Genomic DNA, 12808 nt, shown 5'->3' with positions numbered 1-12808 from the left:
AAACACACACTGCTGCTTTTACATGCCTGTGGAAATGTGAACTATAAAGCTAATGATCAAAGTATATGGGTTACATGATTACCAATTATTGTTTAGCTCACCACATTGTGTTCTACTGGCATTCGTGTTATGATCACATCAAATATTTAATTATAGATGCTGATTCACTATGCATGTACTGGTTGGAGGCTGTTGAATTTAAATTATTTAAATTATTTTACTTTATCGTTAGTAGTATTTAGTTGATTCTTGTTGATAGAATCATGGTACCCTGTCTCCTCCCCTGTTGGCGAGGCATGTGGTTGGGTTCAAGCAGCAAAAACCACTTTGGCTTTTTTGGTTTGGTTGTGCTTGAAGTCTCTGCTTCTGATTTTTCTTCCTATATTTCAAGGAGTGTAGGAGCCTGTCAAGGAGACAGGGTTTGTCAAAAACAGACCCGGTTGTCAGACTTTATTCTTGAGGCGTTGTCTTTTAGAACAGACTTTCACCAGAATATCTAAATGTCACTTTGCACCGTCACGTCAGAATGAAACTTTCGCCCGTTTGCACCTCTCATTCTAAATACCCAACACTTTCAGGCATTTCGCCATCATGAGTAAGATTCTCAAACACATAGGAGCTAAATGACACTACATGCCGTACAGCACGTTTATCAGCCATTCTAGGCAGATTTTTCTTCCAGTATGTAGATTGGTCACATGGTGCTGCAATTTAATTTATTGCAATTATGCACAGCTTTCAAATTGAACAAACAGACCAAACTTCAGCTAATTAAAATGACCAGCCTTAGTGACACAAAACATGCTGCACATATCCATCTATGCTTAAGTTTTTTTTTTCACCCAAGACTAGTTTTAGTTCCTCAAACCAGAAAGGATGATGCATTGTAGCGGTCTGTTCTGGAGTCCTGAAAACACTTTTGGTGCACTTACTGTAGGGCCATTGATAACCGTTCAAACTGCTGTGTGTAGTTCAGTCGTGCCTGTGGGGGTGAATAGATTGATTTCATGACTGACATCAGCAGCACGCACCACGGCGCTGAACCACCAGAATCCTATATTGTGCTCCATAATGAGGTCTAGCGTACTTTCTTTTGAAGCGAAGTGTCGAAGGTTGACGCTGGCCGTTTGAAGTTTTGTTGTATCTTACAGTTCAGCAATATTTCCCTTCAGAATATTGTCATCCCTAATGGAGAAAGCACACAAATCAAGACAGCGGAGCATTCCTTTAGAAGAAACTACAGAAAAAATTATTTCATAGTGATTACTATATTTTTGTGACTAGTCAAGGGAGGTCAAAATGAAATTCCTGCTACAGGCTTGCTGTAATGGGCCACAAAACAGTGTATAGGTTGTCATAGTGATTTATTGTGCTACCTAGTAAATTTCTCCCTCTTGCAGTCCTTTTGTGTTTTATTTTTTCCTTCTTGTAAGAAGTTTGTAAAAACAGATATAGTTGGATACATGCAGTGTGACAGACACTTCAGAATGATTTCATCAAAAAAACGAATTATGCAAAAACTAAAATAAAAAAAATGCCTCAACATATGCATTTTGGGATGTGATGCTATTTTTACTCAGCCAAGTACATGCATTATATATTTATATCATACAGCTTCACATTGCAAAGAGGTTGTTTCAACTGGCCTAGTTTCATTCCTTTTGTCATTAGAGCTTTGCAGCCTTCGAGCTCCATCACTCACAGTAAACCTCTGTCTCGTGCCAGCATTAGCTGACAAGAAGCTGCATCAGTCACATCGAGCGAGACACATGTGTATGGAGTCAAGATTAATGGAACGCTGCACCACAGCTGTTGGGACAATCCCGAGACAGTTTGAGTAAAACGGGACAACCATAGAAAGTGTGTGACCACAAAGAGACGAGGAAAAGTCTTTTCGACCTCATTCATTCGACACACACCGTGCTGATGCACCACAATCCAGCAGGGGTAAATTCAATCTCCACTCACCACAGCCCTTAGCGCCAGTAGTGCCTTCACCACATTCAAAAAGACACAAACACCTCAGCCGCATTTAATGCTTTTCTCCTGGGGACAAAATAAAATACCCACTCTGCCAGCTAGAGCAGCAGAGTGGAAATATTAAAGTGATATTTCAAATGAGGTAAACCTTCTTTTATTTTCAGCATGCATTCCCTAAATGATCTCATGAACAGTACTTATTAATTTACACAATGGGGATGTCAACTTGGTAATATTAAATTTAATGGGGAAATATTCCAAAAAGATGTGGCGTTGTCTTAGTAATTTGTAGAAAACGATATGGAGAACAGTGCATCCTGGGCTGATAAACCATGCATGAAGAATTGAACAGGAAAATCCAATTCAGAACCTCATCGCTTACTGCGTGAGTAGCATAGACAGTGGGTAGCTAAGGTTAACAGAGGTTTACAAGCAACTCAGCACTGCCTGGAATTTAATTCTGACTAAATTAAAGGCTTTTATATTAGCAGATCGTTCTTAGCAACACATAACATCTGACAAAGACGCCCACCTACTTCTTGAACTGACTTCACAAGATCCATCTCTGAGGAAATGTGGATAGAAAGGCCATGATTTAAGTGTAAATGCATTTCCTCTGTGAAGATGGGGCACCTTTCAGGCCACAGAGAGAAATAATATATCACTAGTAAAACTACTTCTAGATAAAGCTTTTAGCATAGGCAGTCTTTGGTGACTTCCACTTGAACCCTTTAAGTACAAATCAGGATGTCTCCCCAACACCTGCTGATAATTAAACCTGACATCAGGCCTGTGTTTCTTCAGCGGCCAAGATTTTTGGCTCATCGTGGACATCCCAGTAAGCCAGGAAGGTCAATAAGACTATAGTGTCTTTGCCAGCAGACAAAATACTGGTGGCTTGCCAAATGGATCATCTGCAAGGTCATTCTTTTGTCCATATGTTCCTCTTTAATAAAATTGTTTTAAAATTGTTTCAAAGGGGGGGAGTCCTGGTGGGTGTACTGTTTTTAATTGCAGTGGATCAAATGTCGTCCCCCCTCTCTCTTTCCCCCAACAGTACTTGTACTACTGGACTAAGGTTATGAGAATAAACAGACAAACAAGTCAGCATGAGACATATTTTTTACAAAAATAGATAATTAGCATTAAGAATCAGATGTGGAGTTTGAACAGAGGAACCAGCTAACGCTCTGTAAATCTTTCTTCAGGTCAGTGGGCAGGAGGCTTTTACCATTTTCTGATGTAATAATTTACTCTTACTGTTTGCCCCCACTGTGCTTTCAAAAAAGAAGGCATGCATCTGATTAATATATTTATTATTTATTCATCACAACACTGACAAATGGTCTCATACCAGTTCCAAACAGATGTATGTCTGCACTGGTTTTCCGACAGCATGCAGGCAGCATGGGGCTATAACAGTTGTACAGTATGATGGGCTACCTTTCTCTAAAGTAGTCCCACATCATCAGCCCACGTGGGCCTCCTTGCACAATGATTCTGCACCTGCTTGACAAGTGAATCAGAGTCCTGTGATGCTAAATTTGTACAGGAGGTCTGTTCTTCCTCAGCCATGACAAGACATGTCTGTAGATATAATAGGCTTGTTATAAAGTAACAAAAACACAACATTTCTTATTTTCAGGTGATCGTACACCTGACAAATACTTCTTTGCTGCCAATTTGTCCTAGTGGACAAACATGGGGTGCATCCCAAGTCTCCTATTTGATATCCTTGCTCCTCACTTGAACTCTGAGGAGCCATGAGCGAGGAAACATGAGTGCAGCCTTCACGGAAGTCCAGCCAACATGACTTCTCATCCGATATCAGCTTTTGACTAGACGCTGCAACTCAAACTGATATAATATAAAACGAACATCCCTGAATTTTTCTATTAAAAGTGGAGATAACTTATAAAACTTTGGAGGACGAGTTACACAGCCTAATTTAAACTTTTTCCCTAAAACATTGAATCTAATAAATAACTTCCGATGGTCAAAAGTCACCATAATCATATTCTGGGGTTATTCAATAATGAATTCACAGTCAGAAAATCAATAAGTAGAAATTATTTTGTGCATCTGAGCAGGAAACACTATAAATACAGAATGCAGATTGTTATTCGTGTGCAGGTGATTGTTACACAGGTAATAGGCTACAGAGGGAACAGAACACTCCTGCTGCTGATAAATGTGCCTTTTAACATCAGCACAGCTTTTTTCATGTTAACATTTCCTGTAATGCTCCATCATAGCTGTGTGTATATATAGTGTTTTAAACTTTTATTTTACATCTTAGATTGATAGTTTTTTTTCTTATCCACCTTGTGTATTGTGAAGTGAATTGTTGGGTGTGGGATCAATAAAGTCTACCTTACCTTATCATCTTCTTCATCATGAGAAACATCACATGATGCTTCAGAGGACGGGACGTCTCTTTTCTCCCAAAACACGTTTTCTCGTCTCCTCGCTTTCTCGTACGTGATGCAAAACGTGGTTACAATTTTAAGAGACTTGCATCCTTTCCTGCAGACATTTGGACGTAGCAGGAAAATCACAGGTGAGCTTTATCACATTAATTAGGGCTGCATTCCAATCGTGGTTCAAGTTCCAGGACTCAGGCACTTACGCATGAATGCTCACTGTTACTGCTTTCTGATACAACCACATGGAGTGAGGCTATTGTCGTTCCACACCAACATTCCTGCCTGAATGTCTACTGTTGGAAAAGTTTATTAAATGACTATAGCATGTATTTTCCTGGCCTATTAAAGTCATTAGCTTTTATTTTTCAGGTGACAACTTGCTTGCTGCTGGATTTCTCCATTTAAATCATGAACCTGTCCGGTTGCAAGAACATTACTCTGCATTTGTTTTTACATCTACTAAAATGTATTTCTAACTTTCTACAAGCAAATTGTCTTTAAAAATCTCAGGCACACAATAACAAGACTCAGTTGTGTATTAGTCTGTTTAAATAGTTAACTTTTAAACTGAAATGTCAGCAGTTTCCAGTTCCCAGCTGGAATTGGTTGGAGACATTTTCGATTGCTGATTGATTACCTCTTAATAGATGCCAAGGGACAGCTGCAGGGCTGTTTAATATTAGTTATTAATATTGCTAACTATGCATGTTTGCCTAAGCTGGTGCAGATTAAGGACCCGCTTCTTATTGAGTTGTTCTTTTCATTAATCTTGTTTGCTTGCAAAGGAAACGAGGAAGAAAATAAAGACTTGTGCTTTCACAGAACAAAATTGCAACAAACTTTAATTTAAGAGGATGTGTTTTTCTATTAAAACCCAGACATGCTTTGCAGCAGTCTGGTGATGTTTGCAGCAGGAAGGAAAGACTTTATTTATTTGAAAAATGTACATTTACTCCTTGGGCAGTCTTGTATATGTATCACTGATAAAGAGAGATTGTACACTTTTGTGTTTTGCAGGGCAAGGTATTCACTTAGAAAACATGGCTAATGTTACTGATAGTGCCTTATCTGTGATCACCCAGGTGGCAATTTCAACCCTGCAGTAAATCCACTATAAAAATAATTTAATTTAAAGTGGCTCATAATTCTGTCAGTTTTTATAGATAGTATGATATTTTATCAATGTGTTCAAGGCTTACACTGCAGGTGTAGCTGACCATATTGATCCACTGTTAAACCAAGGGATTGCGGTTCCCCTGATTACCGCTTAGGCTCATAATTTTATGTTACATTTGGCTTGTGTTCGCGTTTGAAGGTTTCTGCATAGTTGACGATATACTGTAATTACACAGGGTCACGTTCAAAAAGACGCCGCAGCTCACCGGTGTCCTCGAGATCTTCCCTGTATTGCTTTCTGATTTAGTTTTTTTTTTTTCTTTTCCCAGCCCCCTGACAGCTTCTCCTCTGGCAAATTACATGGCTTTATGATTCAGCAGAGAAAACGACAAGATGGAAAGTCCTGATTCTTTCAGGGGACGTATAGGTTTTAGCTCTGGGCCATCCCAGTATGAGTTGTTGTGCGTGTGATCTGAATTTAGCTTTCCAGTCTTTATAAATCATGTTGATAAATTATCCACCAGTTTCCAGGTGCGTTTGACATAACATGAAATTGCCATTCCATAATAGGAGCTCTTCTGGAAAGGCAAACTTTACTGTTCTGTATATTGCACGACTAATGATTACATAAATCGTTGATTATTCTGCAAATTATTTTCTCAGTTAAATGGTTTGTCAATTAAATACTAGAAAATGCCCATAGTCTAAAATCTTCCAATGTCAAGCAACAAATCCTAACACTAGATAAATTATAGTTAGTAGTTTTTGTTGGAAAGTAACTGGATGGAACTTAATGAGAGCTGCTGTTAGCTCACATAACTATCCATGCTACCTGGACTGGGAGCTCATAACACTGTTACTGTCTGTACCGCAGGCATTTTAGAGGTAGAGGAGGTTTTCAGACCCTGAGAGAGAGGAAATGCAGACGGGGGGTGATGCCAGAATGGGTGCTGGCGAGCAGGAAATGTAACCAGACTTAGCAGAAGCAGAGCATGGCAGAGTGAGAGAGACGGAGCAAGAGGTGTTAGACAAAAAGTAAATCTGGGACAGTTTTTGGCAAGAGGATTGGAGGTGCTGAGTAGGGCTTCTTGCTCCTGGACTAGATTTGTAATTGGCTGGCTGCTATGTCTTGTGTTGTTGCACTTGCTTGATGTTTGGCTGTTCGCAAAGTTGTCGACTCGCTAGTTTTTGATCAGAAATGATGTAACGGTAAATATGTATCGCTGTCCAAATTTACGACAATGGAACTACACACTGTAGCACAAGGTAAAATACTGTATACTCAAAACAATACATTTTCTGTTGACTTGGTAACTAAGAAGAAAGAGCAACACTTTATTAGCAAAACAGTCTTTTATTAGAAATATCTTGTATAAAAATGAACATGCTCTACACATTTTAATTTTTTTCTATAGATAATTCATAAATATCCAGGCACTGTAATTCTTTTTTATCTTTCTTTTTTTTTTTTTAAATAATTCAGTACATAAAGCAGACATGATCAATCCATTTTAATAACGTACATTAACTTGCCATTTAATTTCAGTCAGCACTTACATATTCTATTTTGTAACACAGACAAAGTGTTTGAGAAAAATAAAAGGGGGGGGGAAGGGGTCGTGGCAAAAAAAAAGCAGTAAATTATCATATTCACAAACACAAACAATCCCACAAACGATACTTCAATCAATATCAAAATGATGAGAAAACAACATTTGCGGCAACACCCTAGACTTTTGTCGAAGCTGAGTCATTTATTAAACCAAAATATTAGTTATTTATAATCGTCTGCAGTAGTTTTCCTTCTGGACATTATACCTTTCTCTTAAATTGTTCACATGGTTTGTTATGAGTTTTGACATGCAACATACACATTTTTGCATTGCTGAGGATAACATTTAATGAGACAAATTCCAGAGTTACTGTTTATGACAAATACTTTAGAGACTGCAGACGGAAATGGAGTTTACACACTTAATTAGAAATTGTACATTGAGTCTTCTCTTCATCATGTTTGAACGGAATGGATGCAACGCAAACGACACCATGAAGGATGCACGGAAAGAGGAGTTTAATGGAATATGAGGCACAGAATGGAGGCACTGGCCCTTATTTATCAAGCCCCTGTACACCTCGGTTTGATCTAAAACTGAGAGGTTTTATGAAAATTAATGTGTCAATGTGAGCTTCTTATAACTTTAAGGATGCATTAAACAAGAAGCAGAAAGACTCCAAAACAAACACAGAAACACAAACCTGAGACAAATTGGCGTATCAGTATGTTAGCAAACTGCCGCCTGCTTTCACATTCCTCAAACAGAACAATATCCTGTTCATATCATGCGTCTGACTACCTGATGAACAGAAGTCTAGTATTAATTTACCCTTATCTCTCTTCTCAGAGTCGCTAGATGTTAAACTTTCATTTACATTCACTGGTTAACTTTAATTCCTTTTGAACATTTGCTGAAAATATGTTTAACTTCCCAAGGGACTGGTGAGTGTCTTAAGACTCAACCACACAGTCTGTGTTTTGCAAGAAACCCAAACAATGCGCCACATGAAGCTAAAAGCCTCAGAGAGCTGCAGACTTCAGTGTTAATTCTCAGTGGGATCCGCAGTATAAGTGACCCTGGATCCACAGTATAAGCAACGCTATTACTTAATGCAGGTTTATCATTACGAAGCCTGCTTTGGCTCAATGAAGTGACTATTTAATATGCATATATGTGGAAATTACAATTACTATCCCCAAGCCTGCGGAGAACATAACATAGGCTATAGTGTTAGCCATTAAAAACGTCCTTTTGAGCCTGCCTCCTTAAGAAAATCCCACACCACGTCATCCAACTAATTATCTTTAACATTTTGGCTGTCTGAACTGAGCGTGCACTTTCTCCAAATGGGTCGTCATGCTGAGGATCTACATGAGCCTAATTTTGTACCCAAATTACTTTTAAAACTTCCATTAATCATTTCTGCTGTAGCCTCAAAATTCATGACACGGACGTGGAAAAAAAATCTTGGCAAGAAACACAAATTATCTCCACGTCTACCACAAAACACAGCAGTGTTCCCTTGTAATTCTCTCCAATGTGAACCAATCATATCGTACTGTGACACTTTAAAAATAATAACCCTGTTATGACAACACTGTTTAATTCCTTAGAAAATCAAGCGTTTAAAGAAAGAATATACTGTTATCGTAGCTCCACTGCTATAAAAATTAAAAATATATTTTTGAATTCTTTCTTTTAAACATAGAAATCCACAAATATAGAAAACAATGTGTAAATAACACTGTCATTTCTGTGTCAAGTGTCAAGAATTCATCTTTCATATTGTCTGGGATGGAAATTTAACAAATGGGGCGACTTTAATGTTTCACGAACTTCTTGAATTTGCAAAGGCTTCAACAAGCAGATGATAAATAAGGGCCAAAAAAATCTGGGATGTTTTTTTTTTAAAAAGTATGCATCAACAAGTCTCAAAGTCCAGGCTGACATTTATTGACTGTGGTGTAAACTATAAAGATATTCCATGGCAATTTTTTATTTTTTTATTTTTTATTGTTTTGCTTTGTTTTGAAAGTACTCTTTATTCAGCAGAGGGTAACCCAGTGGGTAATGGTCCAAAATGACATCTCCACTGTGAATGACAACCATGACAAATGTTGCATTCCATAGACGTTGACAACACAGCACAGTACACGTGATGCTCCCACAAGCATGCTCTGGGACTGTACACTAGGTTTGCCAAAATGATGGCGTCATCATCATCATTATTATGAAACATTTATTTAAAAAAAAAAAAAAAATCTGGGATGACCCACTGCTTTGTTTTCAGTTTCAGATATGTAGGAATACTGAATGTACCGTAGTAAGGCATGTACAGTTTGAAGAGTACTGCAGCTTTCAACCTCAATAATACCAGTAACCAAAAATTACTTTTTTTTTATACTGCTTCATCTTGTGAACTGTATTTGACTTGAGCAAAAAAAAACACTTTTTTCCCCTGTTTTTGTTGAAATGAGACAAACGATTCAGCTCCAGGGGAAGCTGAAAATGTGTGCTATACACTTCAGAAGGAAAACATACTGTAGGTTCCAGGTGGGTTCAATCAGCCTGCATCTGGAAACGTCACTACTCAGCGCTCACGTGTCTCAGAAAGGGTGGGAAGAGGAAAATTAACTGTCCAATCTCCCTTACGTCTCCCATCTCCTTACTGCAAATCTATTAATTTCTCATAAATTTGGCATTCGAGCCTGTACCTGATTCTCTAGAAAAATATGACATCCTTTCTGTTTGTGGAGTGACAAATTCCCATCTTTCCACCCCTGGTCCTCTCTGCTGTAGAAGCTTGGAAGTCCTCTAGTATTTCCCCAGTATTCCCCCCAGAATCAGGTGATTTCTCCTCAGGCAGGCTGTCGCTCCGCTTCCAAGGTTCGTCTCTGGCTTAGATGGCATGGTTACTGTAGCTTATGTATGTCTGCTTGGAGGCCAACGCTGTAAGTGAAGGTGTAGGAGGAGAAGGAAGGAAGGAAGGAAAGGGTTAAAAATGCAACGGCTGTGATTCAAATAGGCGTGAAACTAATCTTCCAGAGCACATGTCGCAATTTAGATTGATGGGAAGTTTTTTTTCATTTTTTCTATGGATGACTTCATCAAACAGGTGCAGGTGGAACCAATCATAATAGCAGGTGTTGTAATGTAAAAACTATTTACAGCAGCGATGCCTCCTCTAGCTGCATTGCACTAAATGGAAATGTGTCATTTATTAAGCGGGAGACATAAGTCAGACTGTGATTAAAGAGTTATAAAAATATAACATAAATAGTAAAATAGATTAGAATTGTAACTAATGGTTATTTTCATTACTGATTCATCTCCTGATTGGTTTTTGCTTCGTCAATTAATTGTCTAGCCTATGAAATGACACAATTGTGATCAGATTCATTGTTTTCAACCCTGAAACTGATATATTCAATCTACATTGATTATAAAACAGAATAATCGAGAAGCTGGAGTCAGAATATTTGACAATGAGTTAACGACTAAACGGCAATTAAACTAATCGGCTCTAAAAGGATATTTTACATAACTAAAAGTGAATTGGATCATAGATTATAGTACATGGTACCGCTTCAGACATTTTAACATCATCATCAAGACAGTGATGCAGATGCAATCAGACCCATACACTGTGGCGATGGTAATATCAATATAAATACCTGCTATTACGCTACCATTCATGAAATCAGGGGAAACTCTGCCATGATGTTTTCCTCACAGCTGATTGTATCTTTTAAATTGTACCAAAAGATGCATCATATAGAGCCACCAAGCAGATCACAGCAGTGGTATAAAATGCAATAGTAACCATTCAAGTGCAAGTCTTTTTTCTTTTTTTTTTCTTTAAACCACATGCAAAGACCTGAGATTTCTCTGTGCACCAAGCAAAGCATGCAGCAGTCAGTCGGTGTGTTAACATTTCTGAACTGGAAAACGTATCAGATGTAAAATGCTATTACGGCAATACGTGATCTGACTTGGCACTGTAAGTGCGTCATCAGTGTTTGATAATAGCCCCCATTATTCTCCATTTTTTCCGTGTTTCAATGATATCAGCTGTGAATAAAACACATAAGACAGATGACCGGAGGGCAGACCACAGTGACTGTAACAAGCCCACGCTGCTGGTCAGACATGACTATCATATCATACAGTACCTGTGTGTATGTGTGCAGTCATGCTTCTGTGCACACATGTCTGTGTGAACGTGTCATTGTGTACGTGTCTTTTATTATTTTTTTTAATATAAATAAAACCGTCCTCAGTGAGCATGCCTGGAGGTGGTAATCACACTACCAATCTGCCAATCTGCCCACAGCAGCCTTGGCTGATTGAATATGTCAGAGGGGATGAATCCAATCAGAGGACAGCTGAAAGCCAGAGTCGGGGCAAAAGTGCTGTAGAGGAGAGATGTGTAATAGTAAATGTTTCTGTATATTTGTCAGTGCCGTGTTGGGTGTGTGAATGGGGGCGGTGTTCTCTCCATTTCATCCAAAGCATCTCTTCCAAGAGAAGCATTGATAAATGAACCTTATTTGAATATTTATGTGCTGCAAGGCCAAGATAAAGAATAGATGGTCCAGAAAGAATTGGGGCTGGCAGACCCATCTGTCTTTTCCTGTTCCCTCTCATTGTTGTTGTTGTCCCATTACTGCAAATTCCTTCTTTTGCCAACAGGGAAACAAATTATAGGGGACACATGGCTATCGCTTGTCTCCTGCACTCAGCCGGAGTGGTGTCATCTTCCCACATTAACAGGCTTCCCCATACTGATTGGCCGTTTTACAGCACCACACACCAATATTGTCCATCCAAGTTGATGTCTGTTGGTCAAGGGTGGATTTGTGAAGGCGTGATTACTGCGTCGTGTCATTCAGGGTGCTGCATTTTAGCACAGGGGGCAGCCGGGGATGCTTTGTGCATAGTATAGGCAGGCACGGGTGTTGTGGTGAACATTTAGCAGAAATGAACAGGATAAAAGTGCTCAAAGGTAATAAAAAGGGCAAAGCCGTCGAGTCTAATCAGGTTACCTGAGAGTCTAAAGTCCCTCACAAGGCTCCCCTCCCTCAACACAGTCTGACACATAAGCACAAAGAGCAGTGGTTAGATTCACAGTTCAAACCAGAGGGTAAGAATCAGCACCTAATGAATGGCCTGTATAATTGGATAAAATATAACCACTCCATTTTGAGGTTAGAAAAAAAAGGCATACATGCAAGTGTGGGCGCGGGCTTTTCAGTCCTAATACACATCATTCTATATTGTTCAACTTGTCAGAGTATAAAATCAGGACTTTCAGTAATCAGAACATGTGTGGTTGCTTGATTGGATTTAAGTCCCCCCTCCTCCCCACACACTGGGACTGCCTACTCATACACTTTATCTTGGTGATTGAAATATCCTCTTTTCCAACACTGAGCTACCCGTCTCTTTCGGCCCTTTCACAATCAGACTAGTGTGGGCACCCTGTCACACCTCCTAATTCACAAATCCAGTGTGGTGAGAGTTAGTGAGAATTGAACTTTTTTTTTTTTTTTGGCTCCATGTATTCAAAATGCAGCATTATATGAGTGAAACTGAAAAACTTACTTCCTTTTCTGATTTAAAACATTTTCTTTTAGCTTTGTGCAGAACATAAAAAAAACCCACACCAATTGGTAAAGCTTGCTAATTTCCCAAACTGCTGAAGTGTAAAATAACCAGTCACCAATTACT

General features: G+C 38.9%; 1 protein-coding gene across 1 annotated transcript in view; it reads right to left on the bottom strand.

Annotated features, from left to right (window-relative positions):
* Positions 1-6675: 6675 nt before the first annotated feature.
* Positions 6676-12808, bottom strand: part of LOC104927451 (metabotropic glutamate receptor 4) — a 168388-nt gene continuing 162255 nt past the window's right edge. The window contains exon 11 of the mRNA XM_027288319.1: positions 6676-10027. Within this exon, the coding sequence (XP_027144120.1) occupies positions 9978-10027 (50 nt within the window). The 3' untranslated portion in view covers positions 6676-9977. The remainder of the gene's footprint in view (positions 10028-12808) is intronic.

Source organism: Larimichthys crocea, chromosome XV (genome assembly GCF_000972845.2).
Source record: "Larimichthys crocea isolate SSNF chromosome XV, L_crocea_2.0, whole genome shotgun sequence".
NCBI lineage: Eukaryota > Metazoa > Chordata > Actinopteri > Sciaenidae > Larimichthys > Larimichthys crocea.
Note: the sequence above shows the minus strand (reverse complement) of the source record. Positions and strands in the feature narration are given on the sequence as shown.